The sequence below is a fragment of the Eumetopias jubatus genome, unplaced genomic scaffold (genome assembly GCF_037043125.1).
Source record: "Eumetopias jubatus isolate StellerSeaLion01/CBP00866 unplaced genomic scaffold, mEumJub1_p1.0 scaffold_10, whole genome shotgun sequence".
NCBI classification, from domain to species: domain Eukaryota; kingdom Metazoa; phylum Chordata; class Mammalia; order Carnivora; family Otariidae; genus Eumetopias; species Eumetopias jubatus.
Window position 1 is genome coordinate 27,282,078 of NW_028274816.1, and position 18,161 is coordinate 27,300,238.

Here is an 18,161-nt window from a genome sequence, read left to right on the forward strand (position 1 = left end):
AAACAACCTGGAAGGGCAGAGCAAATTTATTCCAAGAAGGTTGCAATCCTGAGAATCTATTGCCCATAGGCAGTGGGTCATGTGGCATAGTCTGTAGTGTTAATGGTTAAGGCCTCTATTAGCAGTGACTTGCTGTAAGACCACACTGGCTCATGGCCACAAACAAGAGTAGGGACCCACACCCCTGTTCCCCCTCCCCCATCAAGTCAGCCTAGGAACGAGTGTTGAACAGGAAGTCTCTTCTGAGGCAAAAGCCTGACCTCTAAGGAAGGCCACAGGAAATGCCTCGAAGAGCCTCTTCAGGGTTGGCCTTACTAAAGGACCGCAGCCATCTCCTAAAGCTGGTCATCCTTTTTCCAGGCCCTCATGGAGAATAAGGAGGCCAAGGCCCAAGGCGGGCCAGAGATCTGTAAAGGCCACATGGGACACTCAGTTTAGGACTCGCCTGTGTCCAGATGGAGCAGAGGCTAGGCCTAGACTGACGTCAACCAGGAGGTCACAGTCCTATTCCCAGGCACCATCTGTTTCACAAAGCTTCAGAAAGGGCTGGGCCCAAGCTCACGTTGGCTGGCTTCCTTTGGGAGCAGGTTCACAAAGGGGTGGGTAGAGAGTAGAAGGCTAACACTCCCATGGGGGAAGGAAAGGTGGGGCTGCTGTAGCTCCAGGTTTTCTCCTCTGACAGAGAGACAAGCCTTCTGGGAAGGAGCATCAGGTTGAGGTCTCACCCCCCAGCAGCTGCAGGCTCAGGCCCTGAGTGTCCACTTCTACCAGGTGGACACTGTAGTTCCCAAGGCCCTAGAAGCAAAGGACAGGAACTGTTTAGAGGACAGGAGGCTCTGGGCAAGTCTCAGGCCACAAACCTCATGCTGCAAGGTGGTCAGGGGGACTTGCAGCTGTAGCCCCTGGTTAGTGGTGGGCTACAGTGAGGGCTCCTGTCCCCCACCAATTACCACACCCCCAACACCATCAGGTACCTCAGTCTTGGCCAGGACAGCCTCCAGAGCCTCCTTTTGCCGTGGCTCCTTGGTCAACAGATAGAGAAAACCCCCTCCACCTGCCCCTGCCAGGCTCTGGCCATGCACGTGGGGGGCCAGGACATCCATCATACGTCGCACAGCCAGGGGCTCACAGCCCGGAGCCATGAGTTTCTTTTGCTCCCAGTATGAGGTCAGGCACTGGCCCAGCAGAGGCAGGCTCCCTGGAGAGGGGGCAGAAGGGAGTGGCCTGCCTGAACCAGGATATTCCTTCAACACCCATTTGTAGATCAAATGAGGTGCCAAGAGACACTACTTAACCAGTGTCATGGTTAAAAACCTAGCTCCAGTGCTGGCTGGAAACAGGAGTGCTGAAGCCCAACACACAGGGTTGTTTGAAGACTGAAGTGCAAGGAGCAGCTGCATGGGGCCCAATACAGTGTTCAGTCAACTGTGGTCACACACATGGAACCCTGATCCGCTGACTCTGGAACTCAACAATGGGGCTGAGCCTCCTCCCCAGTCTGCTGCCTGGTCGGTGGGGCTGGAGACCTTCCTCATGGTGCAAGTGTTAACCCTAAGATATAGCTCCCACCTAAGTGTGAGACCCTACAGAGGAAAGACAATAGGCTTCTGTCTCCAGGGGCCTCATACATGGGGCCTGAGGCAAGCCTGCAAAGGCTCCTGGCCTCAGACCCACAGGTGACGAAGTACTCGCTCCTGGTGCCCTGAGACCCAGCAAGAAGCACCTCACCTTGGCGGAAGGCTTTAGCACATTCCTCGGTGTGCTGCACCAGGCTGTGGGCGTTCTGCACGACGGCAGGCAGCCGGGCATACCAGCTCCTCAGCACATCCTACAGATGGGGCGGGAGGGAGGCAGTAAGGATCTGGGCCCAGCTGAGCCATCTGCCTCCCTCCCTCGTCCTGGGGCCAGGGCTCACCTGCAGCAGATTCCGTGCCAGCCGAGTCTTGCCGGTGTACACAAGGAGCAGGTGGTCACTGAGCTTCTGGACAAAGCCCTCAGGCACAGTGATCTCCTCCACCTCCACCTTCAGTGGCAGCTGAGCCCGGGAGCGCCCCACCTTGATGCCAGGCATAAGGCCACCCACTTGGTCCTGCCAGCCACCTCCTGCAAGCCCAGGGTCCCATCACTTTTGGAGCCTATCTGGCTCAACTTCTGGCTCCCAGCCCCGGCTCCCAGCCCTGCACCCCTGGGAGGGACCAGTGTGGGAAGATAGCTTCCCCCAACTCAGGCTGGGCCAGGTGAGCTGTGCAACTTCTGCCCCCAGACCTGGGAACAGGACAAGCCCAGCAAGGGGAAAGGGTTTCACTCTGGAGCCGAGCTTGGAACTCACAAGGCCTGAGTTGCAGACCTAACTAAATGGAATTGGGGTAAAACATATCAAAGGGTAAGCCCTAACGGTAAACTTCTCCCCTCCAGGAGAGATGACATAGGACTTTCCCTGCAGCCTAACAGGCCCCTGCACCCTGTCTTTTCTAGTAAAAGGTGTTGATGTTAGAAATCAGCTTTTTGGGCGCCTGGGTGGCTCAGATGGTTAAGCGACTGCCTTCGGCTCAGGTCATGATTCTAGAGTCCCGGGATCGAGTCCTGCATCGGACTCCCTGCTCAGCAGTGAGTCTGCTTCTCCCTCGGACCCTCCCCCCTCTCATGCTCTCTATCTCATTCTCTCTCTCAAATAAAATCTTTAAACAAAATAAATAAATAAGAAATCAGCTTTTCAGTGTCTCTCATTGAACTTGAAAGAGCTTGTTCACATCTTACTTTAGCAATGAACGGTATGGATCTCTTCCTCTTGCAATGATATAAAAGTGACACTAATTTGAGATAATTCTGAGATAGGCCTTCCATATCTGGGGAAGGGCCTGCAAGGATTTGAAGTACAAAATGCCAATGGCAGGAAGCATCTGGAATTTTACAGCCAAGACAAGGCAGTTGGCTTCAGGCCCTGAATGTCAAGAACTCTTTACCGGCACCCCTCTCCCTCAGAGCATTCAGCACAGCTTGTAATTATATGTTCCTTTGAGTGGTTATTGGTTAAGGTCTGTCTCCAATAGACCATAGGACTTCTGAGGGAAAGGACCCTGTTTTTGCTCATTTGCTCATTTTATCCCCAAGGCCCAACACAGAGTGGATACTTAATAAATCGTTGTCAAGTGACCAAATGAAGGATTTGAATGGTACACCTCAGAAGGAAAGTGAAAAGCTCCTTCCCCCGCCTTGCTAGTGACTACCCATTCCGGGCTGTGAATCATGGCAATGAAAGGAGGAGGCTGGGCTACAGAGTGGCCGGAGGAGATGCCATAGTTAGGCATCTATTTGTCTTTGCAGCAGCTTCCTTCCCAGCGTCATGCACGTGAGGCCCTGCATCCTGAGGTGACCAGAGCTCCATAGGATCTGGGGTCAGACAAACCTCCAGCTGCCCTCCCTTGTGCATTCCAAGGGGCCACAGTGGTGTGGAGGAGGAGGGTGCTAGTAACATTCCGTTATGATCAGAGCCATGTACTGGGCCCTCTGCACAACCCCTATATAGTAGTGGGGGGCACAAATGACCATAGCACAAGGGAGGGGCAAGTGGCCAGAAGGCAAGCTAAAAGTTCTGTTCTCTATTCCAAACCCACCTTGGCCCAGCCCCACCCTGAGGGACAGCCCTAGGTGGGGAGAGAATCATGGGGAATAGCACCTGGTATAACGGGTACCTAATAGGACACATGAAAACTGCAGCACAGAATACGGCACTTAGTAGGTGCTCCTAAAGCATTAGGCCCTTAGAAGTTGAAACATTTCAAGTTGAAAACCAAGCAGAAAGGGTCAGAGTGGTAAGAAGGACACTGTAACCACTTTAAGGAATAGTACAGTTATGTGGCTGTCTGCAAGTCCAGGGAGCCCCTGCAGAGCCTTGGGAAAATGCCCACGACCTCCCGCCTGCCCCAGGGCAGTCCCATACCTGTGGTGAGCACCTGTTCCAGGTGCAGCACCGCATGGATCAGGGCCTCAGTGCCCACCACCCGGCCCGCGGCCCTCTGCAAGGCAGCCAGGGCTGCGCCTGCCAGGATGCTGCTCGTGCCTGCAGGGTGCAGAGGAAGGTGCCAGCCATGAAACAGCTCTGCCCAGTCCTGCCCCACCCACTCCCCCTGCTGGGCAGAGGCTGGGGAGGGGATCAGAGGTGAGACCGGGGGTTGGGGATGCTGTTGGTGGGCAGCAGGGAGACAGGACCCGCTCACCAAGACCAGAACCATGGGGCAGCTCCGACCAGGTGTGCAGCTCGAAGCCTCCCCCAAAGGCGTGCAGCAGCTGCTCTCGCAGCGAAAGCTTGGAGCCGACATGCACGATCCCCGCACAGATGAAGGTTGCCTTCAGCAGAGCCCCTGTGGAGGGACCAGCAAGGAATTTGGTCTCCAAGGGCAGAAGCAGATACCCCAAGTCACCTCCACTACTGCCCAGCCCAGCATGAGGCTCCCCGGGGGACAAAAGCCCAACAGTACTGTAGGCCCCATATCTAAGCCATGAAAGGGCGTCTGGTCTCCCAGCAGAGGCAAATGTGCCAGCCCTACCTCCTGGGCCTATATGCACATAGGCAGGATGACTTCGGGGCTGCTCCACCAGACTGGCTCACCCTCAGGCCAGGCCTCTGTGGCCTGCAGGGTCTCCAAGGTTCTGCCCCCATCCCTCAGCTGGACACGAGTGCCATCCCCACCTGGAGATGTCAAAGTGCCCTGACCTGGGGCATGGGGCTGGCAGTAATCTTGCAGGTCATCCAGGCTCCAGCACACTATCTTCAGGGCCATCTTGTCCTGCCGAGGCCCCACTGCCAGCCACAGCTCGGGCTCTGGGATGCGGCGTGCCCTGGCCCCGATGGGCCGGCGGCCATCCACTCGCACGGCCAGACCCAGCACTGCCCCACCGAGCTCATAGGCAAGGGGTGGCGTGTCGCTCCAGCCACCTTCAGCAATTGGATAAGACCAAGTGGGTCACAAGGGCTGCCAGCCCAGCTCTGGGATGGCCACCCTCACCCTCACCCCCAAAGGCTCACCAGAGAAATCCACCCGAGCCGGGCACTCAGCCACCACCCACTGTCCAGGAGCTGGCTGCTCTGCTGGCTCCGTGGACACAAACTGCCGGGCTGATAGCACAGCCTGGCGGATGAGAATCTGCCCGGCTCCCTCGTAGTGGCGGGCAGCTCGCACTAGCAAGGCTGGCCTGCCAAGAGGGAAGGGAGAGATGGTGGCATGGAGCCCCAAGCTGGGGGTGAACTGCCTGGGCTTGGGGACCTGACTGCCCTGGGTAACCCTACCCTGGGTAGGAGGACACCCTTACCTCTCCATGGGTTTCTACCTACAAGGATGGCCAGGAACCTCGCAAAGGCCTTGACATCATTAGCACCCACCTGCTCAGCCACTTGTCCCGCTCCTGGGCAAGTGCATGCACACCCCCCGCCAGGTCTCCACACTCCAGGTACGAGAAGGGCCGCATCCACCCAGGGTTGGCAGCTGGCCCGCTCCGTAAGCCTCCTTGGCCCTCTGCCATGCAGCCCAGGACATCGGCGACACAGGCCAGGGCCCGGGCTGCCACACCAGGGTCTCCCGCACCAGCTGCAACTAAGAGACCAGGAGTCAGTGTGGTGGGGGAGGGGGCCTGCCCCCAACACCCTCTGCCCCAGAAGACTACTCGGCAATCCCCAAAGAGGTCCCTCACACCTCTTCATTTTTGCCCAGGATGTGTCCTTGCCCATGAATGTTCCCCACTTCTCTGCCCGGAAAAGTTCTTCTCATCAGCCCCATCCCCAGATGTGCCTCTTCACCCCTCACCCGGGATATCCAGTGGTTACGAGCTCAGGCTCCAGGGTCCAACTACCTGGATTTAGTCTCAGCCCCACCACCAACCAGCTTAAATGGGGATAATGAGGTGCTGCCCATGAGGCTAAGGCTGAGCCCCTAGCCAGTGTGCCTGGGCCTCAAGATGGAGCCAACGACATCCCAACCCACTGCAAAACATGCAGGGTTTGCGGATGCTCACAGGACCCCAAGGCTCAGCCCCAGGCCCCAGCCTCTCACCAGACTCCCCATTGACAGGGATGAAACTTCCCACAAAGTTACAAGTACACTCCACTGCATCCCTCCTCTGCTTTAAAGTCTCCTGGCTCCCTAGTGCCCTCAGACTGATGACCCAGAGGGCAGGGAGGGCAGGTGACGGTGGGACTGGCTCTCCAGCACACTCACCGTGGTCCAGCGTGGCCAGCAGGGGCCCAGGACAGCCCTCTCGGACAGCAGCCCGTATCAGCGGGCGCAGGCTGAGGTCCTGCCGGGCCTCCAGCACATGCTTCACCTTCCGCAGGGCCTGCCGGAAGAACAGGTCCCGGCGGGACGCCAGTGTGGCAGCCCGGTCCAGGCACGGCTGCAGCTGCTCCCAGGACAGACGCCAACAGGCCCGCCAGGCCCTTAGGGCCTTGCCCCCATCCTCCTGGGGGTGCAGCATCCACAGCAAGTCCTGGGGCCCCAAGACCCTCGAGGGGTGGAGCACGGGAAAGAGGCGGGCACTAAGAAGGCAACGCTCTGCAGGGGGAGTGTCTGGATCCCACAGATCCCAGTCTCTGATGTGGGGAAAAGGCACATTAGTGGGGGGAGGGGGGCAGCAAGGGCTCCTGCCTGGTCACCAAGCCCTGACTGCCCGTCAGCTGGGAGCTGGCTCATTCATGGGGACAGGACAAACTCCTCCAGAGGCAGCCCAAGGGGACAACTCAGAGAGGGAGGCCCAGCTGCCCTGCCTCCTTTCCCAGACCACTGAACCAAATCCCAAAGCTTAAGCAGAGCCAGGAATTTGGAGTTGCCCGGGAAGATGCTGCCCAAAACTACCCCAGGCCCCCGGGATGGTTGGGGGCACCGGGTGCCGCCCTGAGAGGCAGGAGCAACGGCAGGGATGAGCCACAGAGAAGCAGGCCCCCTGGCCGCCTGGGCCCATGGAGGCCCATTGGGGTCATCCACCTTACCGAACGCCTGTCTTCTGGAAGAATTCACTCCAGGACATGTTGAGATATGTTCCTGTCCCCTGTCTCTGCGGGAAGAGGAGGAGGCAGTCAGGGCCTCCGGGGCCACAGGAAGGGGTGAGGGACACTAAGGCCAGAGAGGACAGGAAGAGACACGGGCACATACACAGCGAATTCTATAACACTGCACCAAGCCCTGGAGCCTCAGTGCTCCTGCCCAGGTGCCGGGAACTGGGAGCGGAACCCTGCTTCCAGGCCCATCCCACCGTAACTGGCTCTGCAGTCCAAGGCGGGTCACCACCCTCTCTGAACTTCAGTGTCTGGCCTACAACATGGGCATAAAAATCCCTAGCCAGCCTGCCACACAGAGCGGACAAGGAGGGAGGGAAAGGCCTGCTGAGACTACTGGCCACACCCTCCTCACCCCCTGTCCCTCAGGCCAGTGCTCAAAGAGACGCGCAGTGGTGTAGGTGTAGGTGCTAGGCTGGGACCCTTGGGGCTCCCCAAAGCCTTAAGATGGGCAGTGAGGGAGGAGGGGTGGACACCTGCCTCCCAGCTGTCCAGACGGCCAACGAGGGTGAAGACACGGCCGGGAGCACCATGTAGCTGCACGTGGTGTCCCTGCAGGACGAGGTCATGCAGCTCCAAACCACGCAGGGCCTCGCACTGCGCCGTGTCCAGGCCACTCACGAGGCAGCCAGGGCCGATGTGAACAGGGCCCTGGAAGAAGAAAAGGCAGGCATCCTAGCACAGCCCTTAGTGCCCCCCCCCCCCCCCCGCCGCGCACTCAGGACCCTGGCCCCTGGAGCCCTGCCCTCCCTCTACCCTGCTCTCTGGCCTCACCTGCAGGTGGCAGTGCTGCAAGACACTCCCAGCACCCAGCTGGACAGGGCCCTCCAGCAGGCAGCTGACCACAGAGCTCCCAGCGCCCAGGAGCTGCAGCTCCTGCAAAGCCAGGGAGGAGGTCGCCAGGGCCCCGGGCCCAGGGCTGCCCAATCCCCCTCCGCATCCAAGGCCCCCACCAGAATTCCTGCCGCTTCCCGAGCCTGACGGCCAGCCAGATCCCTCTGCCCCAGCCCCAGCCGCAGGCCAGCTCCCCTCCCACCTTGCTCATGCTGCTCCCCCAGTGGCACGCTCTGCCTGCGTTCTCCCCCAGCAAATCTGCACTCAGTGACGGAGGTCCCCCGCCCCAGATGACAGCTCTCCCAGGAATCCCCACCCCTGCCACCCTGAGAGCCACCTATGAACTCTCCCTGCCCGCTTCCTCAGCCCATGGCACTGACCCTGGCCCATCGCCTCAAATGTGCCTGTCTCCCCAAGCAGAGCCCACAGACAGCGGCTTCTCTAGTTTCTCAGTCAGGCAGACCCCGATGGGAGAATCCCGACTTGGCCACCTATTGGCTCTGTGGCTTGAAGCAAGCTACTTAACCTCTCTGAGCCTCCAGGGCCTCATGTGAACAATGAGAATAATCATGCCTACACTCATAGGTGGTCTGTTGCAAGCACCGGCTATCCCTTCCCTTTCTGGGAGCCCGCACCCCACCTGTCCACAGGCACCCCCAGGCACCTCTGCCGGCCCTCCCTCCAGGCAGGCCTTACCTCCACCTGGGAGTGCACTACCCGGGCCCTGGGAGCCCCTGGGAACGTGAGGCTGCACAGGAACTCACTGGCCGAGCTGGTCATGTAGCTGTAGCTGCCGTCGGGGACATAAGCTGTAAAGATACAACGACTGACCCCAGCCCCATGCCTGCTACAGCTCTGATGTCTCCCACTGGAAGACACACCTTAATGAGGCCCTGGGAAGGCAGGCCCGCCAATGAGCCCACTGTGCCTATGGGGAAGTTGAGATCCAGGGAGGCTCAGCCACCTGTCCAAATCACACAGCTAGAAGGTAGAAGGATTGGGACTGGAGCCCAGGAATGAGACAAAGGAAGAAGGGAAAAGAGTTATGGGTTCTGGACTGGGAGAGGGGTCGCTGTCTGGCATGCACTAGGTCTGCCTGGTCCAGGAGCCCGGGGGCCAGGCAGGCAGCAGCCTCATCCTAGGGGTCGTCACTCCTGTGGTCTCCCCACCCCAGAAAGCCAAGTGGCAGTACCCACCCATGGTGAGGGGCTGATCACGAAGCTCCCTCCATAGCTCAGCCCGGGCAGCCTGCAGATAACCCGCGACGTCCGAGTCACCTTGCCCCATCTCCGGGGGCTGCCCCACCAGGAAGTTCTCCCTGTTCACATTCCGGGCCATGCAGAGCAGGATGTCGAAAAAGAGAGACAGCTGGGGCAGGGATAGGAAGCACAGCTACTGGGAAGGTTCCTAGGTTGAGCTGGGGCAGTCCCATTCCCAGACACTGGCCCAAGGCCACCCAACCAGGCTGCCAGTGTCAGGGCCTCTATCCAAGGCTTGGGGACCTCAGCCCATGCCCCCGGTCACCTGGACTGGCCGGGCTCCAGAGTCCAAGCCCATGTAGGTGCAGGCATCCAAGGGCGGGCTCACATGGGTGGCCAGGAGGTGCTCGGCAGTCTCCACAGAGAAGAAGGTGACCCCGGAGACCTGGAGAGGTCAGGGTCAGGTGGGGGAGGGGGATGCTGGGCCAGGCTTGGGCCTGAGTTGGGAAGGGCATGAGAAGGCCCGTGCAGACGGGCCAGGCAAGGTTGGCTGCCATACCAACCAGGGTCCTTTGTCTCCGGGCCACTCCAGCACCCAGGCTCCAGGCTTACTGGGAGTGGCTCCCACTCAGGGACCCCTCAACAGGGACGTTCTGACACCCCCCTCAATTTTCAGGCCTTCCTGAACTAGAGATAGAGAACAAAAAATAGTTCCCTGTCTTCCTCAACATCCAGTCCCAAACCCTTACCCAACAGTCCTAACCTTGTCTTTCGCTCTAGAAGGATCCCCCAAGTCAGATTCTAGACTTCCTCCCAAATGCATTCCCAAAATTCCCCACATTCTGGTTCTAGCTTTTCTGGTTTGGGACAAGATCCTGAATCCCAAGGCCACACCTTCTTCAGCTTCTAGCTCTACCGGCTCCCCTGAATGCCAGTTCTAGACCTTACTCGGCTTCTGGTTCTAGCCCACCCCAGACTCTTCTGGAAGGAGTGGAGCTCTGCCCTGAGCAGGAAGGCAAACCCTCCCCTCCTCATCCCAGAAGGCCCCCAAAGCCCCCAGCGTGGGTCTGGCAGCTGTACCAGCGGCACCCGCCCGTCCGGCCTGGCACACCGTTGTATCTCTGCCTCGGTGCCCTGGTAGTAAATGTCCAACACGAAGCCCTATTGGAGCGGGGAGAAAACAGAGTTAGGGAAAGGAGCAAGAGAGGATCAGCCAGGAGGGAAGGGCAAGGTGTTCTCCAAATGAACAGCTAGGACGAAGTCTGGCATCTCCCAGCATGCTCACAAGGCCCCGGGAGCCGGAGACTCCCCACCCCCCTCCACCCCCCGACGGAAGAGCACAGGCTTTGAATGTCTTCACAGCCCCGAGCACATGCACAGAAGCTAGCACGCGGCCAGTGGCCAGTGCCAGATCGTGTTCGGCAAAAGACTAAGTGAGCAAAAAGGCTGTTTGCAGGGGAACTGCTCCAAATGCAGACCATGCCAGAAAGTCCAGGATGAGAGGCTTCCCCAAGCATAGCACCAGGAGGCCAACCCAGATGGTTCGGCTGCCCACACTGCTGTCCCAGGGGCACTACCTGGGAGTCAGTGAGGTAAACACCATGGTTCCGGGCATAGGCCGTGCTCCCTGGAAGGGCAATCACTCTGGCTCCCCGGAAGTTGTCCCAGCTGATCCCTGTGAGTCACGCAGTTAGGAGGTTCCCTGGGGGCCCCAACCCAAGGCAGGGGGCCCTAGCCAGGAGAAGGCAAGAGCTCAGGGCAGGGACATCCAGACACCTCTAAAGGGAATATGGTTTCCAAAGCCAAATGGACATTCCTCTGGGAGAATGACAACGCCTGCCCACCCAAAATTCTTGCACAGAGCCCTGCAGGGCCGAAGGGGCAGGGTGGGGTATCTCCATTCTCTAGCCAGGCAGACAGAAGCCCGATGGGGGAAGGGAAGCCGGACCTCTGGGTCTGGGCTTCATGCTCCACATCCTACAGCTTCCCTTCTGAACAGGGCAGCAGGCCAGACCCAGAGACCAAGTGAAGAAAGGTTTCTGGGGCGCCTGGGTGGCTCAGTTGGTTGGGCGACTGCCTTCGGCTCAGGTCATGATACTGAAGTCCCTGGATCGAGTCCCGCATCAGGCTCCCTGCTCGGCGGGGAGTCTGCTTCTCCCTCTGACCCTCCCCCCTCTCATGTGCTCTCTCTCTCAAATAAATAAAAAATAAAATCTTTAAAGAAAAAAAAAAAAGAAAGAAAGGTTTCTGGCTGTGGCTAGGGTAGGCAGTCCCAGGCCTTCTCAGGCTCACCTGGGTTCGGAGGAACAGATAGCAGCATGTCGGTGCTGCAAACCCACACACCTGGTGGGGAGCCTGGGCCCAGCTGTGGAGGAGAGAGAGCCTGTAGCCGGTGGCCTGGCCCGGCCCTCCCTCTGCTCCCACACAACGCGGTCGTGGCCTGTCCAGGCGGACTCCGGCTGCTGAGGTAATGGGGCCTCCCCTGACCTGTGGTGCCGAGGCTGGTCCTTCCCTCTACTTTGAGGACCACACCTCTCCACAGGCATGGCCGAGACTAACTTCCTGAAGCTCTAACTCTGGGCACACCGGAAGCCGCTCTTCCTGGCACCCCCTGCCTGCACCAGCACAGACTGCAGAGCCCGTGGTGCAGTGGGAGATCTTTGTCTCTCTCTGGGAGGAGGCCCCATGGTCACCACCAGCCTTACCCGATGGCTCATGATGTCCAGCAAGCAGTCCAGGTTGCAGACCACGGCCTCCACTGGAGCCTGGGGTTTTTCCACAGGGAGGCAGGTGAAGGCCCGGCCACAGTCATCAAAAGGGAAATCTCGGCCCTAGGGAGGGAGCAGGGACAGAAGAAAGAACCCTCAGGGCAGAGAGCCTGGGGACACACAAGGCAGGAAGCCATCAAGCTAGAAGACTTTTAAAACGTGTTTTCTCAGGCTCCTGGCTGGCTCAATCAGTGGAGCGTTTGACTCTTGATCAGGATTGTGAGTTCAAGCCACACACTGGGTGTAGAGATTACTTAAAATTTTTTTTTTTTTAAGATTTTATTTATTTATTTGACAGAGAGAGACACAGTGAGAGAGGGAACACAAGCAGGGGGAGTGGAGAGGGAGAAGCAGGCTTCCCACTGAGCAGGGAGCCTGATGCGGGGCTCAATCCCAGGACCCTGGGATCATGACCTGAGCTAAAGGCTGACGCCTAACGACTGAGCCACCCAGGCGCCCCCTTTTTTTTTCTTAAGATTTTATTTATTTATTTGAGAGAGAGAGAGCACAAGTAGGCAGAGAGGCAGGCAGAGGGAGAGGGAGAAGCAGGCTCCCCACAGAACAGGGAGCCCAACGTGCGGCTCGATCCCAGGACTCTGGGACTATGAACCGAAGGCAGCTGCACAACCAACTGAGCTACCCAGGGGCCCTGAGATTACTTAAAATCTTAAAGTAAAATGTGTTTTCTTCGTTTTTTTTTTAATTAATTAATTTTTTTATTTGAGAGAGAGAGCACAAGCAGGGGGAGCAGCAGAGGGAGAGGGAGAAGCAGGCTCCCCACTGAGCAGGGATCACGACCCGAGGGGAAGGCAGATGCTTAACCGACTGAGCCACCCAGCCACCCCATCGGAGTGTTTTCTTACAATGTTTTCAATTACATGATTATGGTGAAAAATTAGAAAATGCAGATCTGCAAAAAGAAAACAATTCCTCAGGGAAAATAGCCATTGCCCTCATTTTGAGCTGTATCCTTTCAGATTTTTCTTTAATTTTTTAATGAGATTATGAGAGGGTAGAAACAATAAAACTTAACACACACACACACACACACACAACTACAATAAAACTAGGGGAAAAGATTGGGAATTATATCAATGTCAATATCCTAGCTGTGGGGGATGCCTGGGTGGCTCAGTCGGTTAAGTGGCTGCCTTCGGCCCGGGTCATGATCCCAGGGTCCTGGGATCGAGTCCCACATTGGGCTCCTTGCTCAGCAGGAAGCCTGCTTCTCCCTCTCTCTCCCTCTGCTTGTGCTCTGTCAAATAAATAAAATCTTTTAAAAAAAAATTTTTTTAAATATATCCTAGCTGTGGTTATACTACAGTTCTCAAAAATATTAGCACTGGGTGGGGCGCCTGGGTGGCTCAGTTGGTTAAGCAACTGCCTTCGGCTCAGGTCATGATCCTGGAGTCCCGGGATCGAGTCCCACATCGGGCTCCCTGCTCAGCAGGGAGTCTGCTTCTCCCTCTGACCCTCTTCCCTCTCGTGCTCTCTCTCTCTCATTCTCTCTCTGTCAAATAAATAAATAAAATCTTAAAAAAAAATCTTTAAAAAAATAAATTAATTAAAAAAAAATATATTAGCACTGGGGGAACTCTGGGCAAAGTTCACAAAGGCTTCTCTCTATTATTTCTTACATGTGGATCTATACTCATCTTAATCAAAATTTCAATTACAAAGGGCACCTGGCTGGCTCAGTTGGTAGAGCTTGCGACTCTTGATCTCGGGATTGTAAATTAGAGCCCCAGGCTGGGTTAAGAGATTACTTTTTTAAAAATCTAAACAAGGGGTGCGCCTGGGTGGCTTAGTCGGTTGAACGTCTGCCTTCGGCTCGGGTCATGATCCCGGGGTCCTGGGATCGAGCCCCGCATCGGGCTCCCTGCTCGGCGGGAAGCCTGCTTCTCCCTCTCCCTCTCCCCCTGCTTGTGTTGCCTCTCTCGCTGTGTCTGTCTCTGTCAAATAAATAAATAAAATATTTTTTTAAAAAAAGCTGAGATCATTTTATATAAACTTGTGTGGCTAGCTCTTCCCAGTAAACAATGAAAACACATTCCCTGAATGCTCAGAGTGAGCCAGGCCAGGCCCCGTTTTAGCATTTACGTGGATCATCTCAATACTTCCCCATGAAGTAGAAACTGTTGCCATCCTCATTTTACAGATGAGGAAACTAAGGCCTAGAAAGAAAGGGTCAAGTGACTTGTCCAAGGTCACAGAGCTGTTAAGTCTCTTTCCAGCCAATGCATAGAGCTAGCTAGACTTTTAAATCACTGTCTAACATTTTGCTGCTTATATTCAGCCCGTTCCCTACTTCTGGACACCTGGATCAATTCTGATTCTGATTCTTCTGTATGTGCACAATAAGCACCTTGCACAAACGCAAAGATAGAACACCTATCTAACCCCAAGGACTGATGGTTCCAGCCTTCAGCATGGCCCTCTACTAACCATGTGCAGGATAAGGATCCGGGCCGAGTGCAGGACATCAGATGTCACCACCTGTCAAATGTGGAAGAGCCCTGTAGGACAGAAGCCTGGGCAGATGGCACCCAAGGATGTTCTCCTCTTGTCCAGGGAGAGACCCCAACACAAATCCACTCAGGGTACCAAAGGAAGAAAAGACACAGTCAGGACCAATGGCCACAGGCAGGCAAGGGGCGGCCCTGGCCCCTCCTGGATAAGGGAGCCTAGTGGCCCTCCACCTGGACCACCCCTCCGCCCCTATTTTTTAGGGGAAGCTATAGGCAAGAATGTGGGGCTAACTGGGTGACTCACGGTAAGTCAGCCCCACAGGAACCACACAGTGGTGGCCTCCCCTTCCAGTGCCACCTCCATCCCTGCGACCACCCTCACTCCCTATGCCAGGGAGCCATGAGGGCAAGGTGACCAAGTGAAGAGGCTGTTGGGGGGGGGGAACATGGCCCCAGTGGGAACACTGACCCCTGTGCGCTGCACAAAGCGGGCAGCTCTATCCCAGTTCCAGCCAACAGTTGCCATGGGGGAAGGAGAGGCCAGGAGAGCAAGATGGAAATTTTCAAGAGAAGCCAGAAAGACTAATTCAGAGATCCTGGCTCCGATGTTCTAAGACCACTAGAAAGTCTGGCCCTGACTTCTGCCCCGCCCACTCCACCCCCACCCCACCACCCTGATGAGTCTGCCTAATCTACAGGTACAGAAATTAATACCAGATGCTGAACTGGCCGGGCAACGGAACCCCAAAAGAACTGGTGACTTGGAGACAATCTGCTGGAAGCCCCCATCGCTGTTCTGACCAGGACGTGTGCTGGAGGAGGGCGCTCCGGGAGCACTCACCGTGAAGCCTGCCCGGGCACTCAGGTGTTCGGCAGCCACCAGCAGGGCATTGAGGGTGGCTCCCCCGCTGCCCACACGCGTCTCAGGGTCCTCCACAGCCAGTAACAGCGTCCCGGGAGGGATCTGCTCCCACTTCTGGCGCACCTCCAGCTCTGGGGTCAGAACACAAGCTGGGATGGGCGCCCAGCCTCCCCACTCTGGTCCAAAGCATCTAGAGCAAATCTACTGAGAGTCCCTATTTTCCCTTCTTTGACTCAGGAGCTTCTTTTACATTGAGGTATAATTACCTCTAACATTCTATTTGTTTCAGCTGTACAACATCATGATTCAATATTTGTTAAAAAAAAAATAGGGAATGCTTCACAAGTTTGCATGCCATCCCCACAGAGAAGCCATGCTAACCTTCTCTGTGTGGTTCCAATTTCAGCATTTGTGCTGCCAAAGCAAACACTTAGTAGCTTTTCATTGAGTCGCTCGTTAGATCTTCACCCAACTCTATGAGGTAAGTACAACCAATCCCATTTAACAGATGAAAAAAACTGAGTCTCAATTAAATGACATGATGTGTCTTGGGGTCACAAGGCCAGAAAGAAGCAGAATCTGGGCTTGAACCCAGGTCTTCCTGGCTCGTAGGGCTGTAAGGTTATGATGGGGAATCTACATCAGAGGCAAAGTGGGAAGGGAGGGTCCCCTACCTCTCTGGAAGACGTGGACACTATCCTTGTACTGGCATGTCAGGATGATGACTGTCCAGTCGACCCCCTTGGGCTGCTCCATTCTGGCCAAAGTTGAGGGGCTCCCTGAGGCAGAGATAAAGGTGTGTGTGAATTTCTGAAAAAAATTATCTTACCCTAAAATTGATTCCTTCTGGTACACAGTTCTATTAATTTTTTTTTATTTTAAAGATTTTATTTTATTTATTTGACAGAGAGACAGCGAGAGAGGGAACACAAGCAGGCGGAGTGGGAGAGGGAGAAGCAGGCTTCCCGCGGAGCAGGGAGCCCGATGCGGGGCTTGATCCCAGGACCTTGGGATCATGACCTGAGCCGAAGGCAGACGCTTAACAACTGAGCCACCCAGGCGCCCCTGGTTCTATTAATTTTAATACATGTATAGGGGCACCTGGGTGGCTTGGTCAGTTAAGTGTCCAACTCTTGATTTCAGCTCAGGTCATGATCTCAGGGTTGTGAGATGGAGCCCCTGCTCAAGATTCTCTCTCTCCTTCTCCCTCTGCCTCTCCTCCTCCCTCTCTAACAAAACTCAAAAGACCAAAAAAAAAAAAAACAAGGGCGCCTGGGTGGCTCAGTCGTTAAGCGTCTGCCTTCGGCTCAGGTCATGATCTCAGGGTCCTGGGATCGAGTCCCACATCGGGCTCCTTGCTCTGCAGGAAGCCTGCTTCTCCCTCTCCCACTCCCCCTGCTTGTGTTCCTGCTCTCGCTGTCTCTCTCTCTGTCAAATAAATAAATAAAATCTTTAAAAAAAAAACAAAAAACAAAAAACCCAAAAACAAAAAACAAAAAACCCAAAACCCAAATGTAGAGATTCTTGTGTCTACCACCACTTTCTGTGCCCAAAACAACTCCTGCATGCTATCCCTTTGGGCACACCATCCCTCGCCACCCATCCGTCACCACCCATCCCTCACCATCCATCTCTCACCCCTGACAACCACACTGGTCTCCATAGCTATAGGTGGGCTGCAATCCTTTGAGATTGGCTTCTCTCACTCAACATAATGCCTTTGAGACTCATCCAAGTTGACTGTGCATATCAGTAGTTCTCTCTCTATTCGCCAAGCAGTATCCCATTGCATGGACTGGCATCCATGGTCTGTTTCTCCGTCCACCCATCGAAAGACATCTGGGCTGTTTCCAGGTTTGGGGAATCATGACTAGAGCTGCTACAAACATTTGCGTGCAGGCTTAGTGTGAACATAAGACTTCATCTCTGCCAGTGTATACCCAGGTATGGGATCATTAAGTTATATGTAAGTGTATCTTCGACTTTCTCAATCTGGATGCATGTGATTTCCTCAGGAGAGGAAGTGAGGGGAGCAAGGTGGGGTTGACAGTGGGTCCCACCTTAAAGCAAAAGGCTGCCCCTCCTCATTCAGTTACTGGCTGTGAGCTAGGGGGACGGGAGGGAGGGAGGTTCTAATCCTGAAGCCAAGGGCAATTCCCTGGAGAAGGGAGCAGCTGTGGGAGGGGTGCACAACCTGTTCAAAAGGATAAGGCAGAGGGGCGCCTGGGTGGCTCAGTTGGTTAAGCGACTGCCTTCGGCTCAGGTCATGATCCCGGAGTCCTGGGATCGAGTCCCACATCGGGCTCCCAGCTCAGTGGGGAGCCTGCTTCTCCCTCTGACTCTCTCCCCTCTCATGCTGTTTCTCTCTCGCTCCCTCTCTAATAAATAAATAAAATCTTTAAAAAAAAAAAAAAAAAAGGATAAGGCAGGGTGCCAACAGTGCCCACTACAGGGACCTCAGAGGGGACCTCCCCTCCCAGAAGCTCCAAGCCAGAAGGGGGCTACAACCCACCCGACAGCCATCTTCCTCTAGGGCACTCTGAGCAAGTGAGGGGAAAGTGGGCCAAAGCTATGGCTTTGCCCTCTCCTACCCCCCTCAACATTCCTCTCCTACCAGATGGGAAATCAATCTGACTCCAGAGCCCCCAAGACCATCTGTAGACAAGTCCTCGAAAGTACCCTGGCATCCACCTCTGGCCGGGGTCCGGCTGCTATCCCACAAAGCAGCCCACCCCCACCTCTTCTTCCCTCCGACTTCCAAAGCTCAGCATGGGCAGGGATGATGGGGTGCCCAGAGTGTGTGTCCAGTAGTCAGCCCACGCTCCAAGAGCCAACAGCAACAGCATCTCACAGCAGACTCTGCTGCCATCAAGCCTATGGTTAGGGCTGACAGACACCACTACTTAGCAACACCCATACTCCCACCAGCTTTCAGGGAGAGCCTCCACCACAACAGAACTTGCTCTGTTCCCTGCTAAGCCCAGG

The 18,161-nt window shown here is 55.9% G+C and overlaps 1 protein-coding gene and 1 non-coding gene across 4 annotated transcripts; both read right to left on the minus strand.

The window, feature by feature from the left end:
* Positions 1 to 8: 8 nt before the first annotated feature.
* FCSK (fucose kinase) lies at positions 9 to 16,926 on the minus strand. Of its 3 annotated transcripts, none has more exons than XM_028092510.2 (24): positions 16,815 to 16,926; positions 15,851 to 15,955; positions 15,156 to 15,307; positions 14,292 to 14,342; positions 11,784 to 11,909; positions 11,371 to 11,443; positions 10,656 to 10,753; positions 10,159 to 10,239; positions 9,404 to 9,523; positions 9,076 to 9,247; positions 8,576 to 8,688; positions 7,820 to 7,921; positions 7,526 to 7,696; positions 6,980 to 7,044; positions 6,213 to 6,496; positions 5,381 to 5,591; positions 5,027 to 5,193; positions 4,715 to 4,936; positions 4,218 to 4,361; positions 3,941 to 4,060; positions 1,916 to 2,103; positions 1,729 to 1,828; positions 975 to 1,198; positions 9 to 795 (listed from the first exon to the last, which is right to left on the minus strand). In XM_028092510.2, exons 1-24 carry the CDS (start codon positions 16,837 to 16,839, stop codon positions 709 to 711), a joined length of 3,201 nt encoding a protein of 1,066 aa, XP_027948311.1. In that variant the 5' UTR covers positions 16,840 to 16,926; the 3' UTR covers positions 9 to 708. The 3 variants fall into 3 exon arrangements, with proteins under 3 accessions (XP_027948311.1, XP_027948283.1, XP_027948303.1); XM_028092482.2 differs by having other exon boundaries at positions 6,213 to 6,583; XM_028092502.2 differs by lacking the exon at positions 14,292 to 14,342 and having other exon boundaries at positions 6,213 to 6,583.
* Positions 15,500 to 15,606, minus strand: LOC114204340 (U6 spliceosomal RNA). Its single transcript, XR_003608166.1, has one exon. It is a non-coding gene; the product is annotated as a U6 spliceosomal RNA (small nuclear RNA).
* Positions 16,927 to 18,161: the final 1,235 nt, after the last annotated feature.

Bases quoted from the DNA above. Each gene is read 5' to 3' on its own strand.
- FCSK (XM_028092482.2), bottom strand. From the start codon at position 16,839: ATGGAGACCAGTGTGGTTGTCAGGG. The intron at 15,308-15,850 runs GTAGGGGACCCT...TTCTGACCCCAG, and splicing joins TGTCCACGTCTTCCAGAGAG to AGCTGGAGGTGCGCCAGAAG. The intron at 14,343-15,155 runs GTGAGTGCTCCC...CACATTTGACAG, and splicing joins GTGCCCGGGCAGGCTTCACG to GTGGTGACATCTGATGTCCT.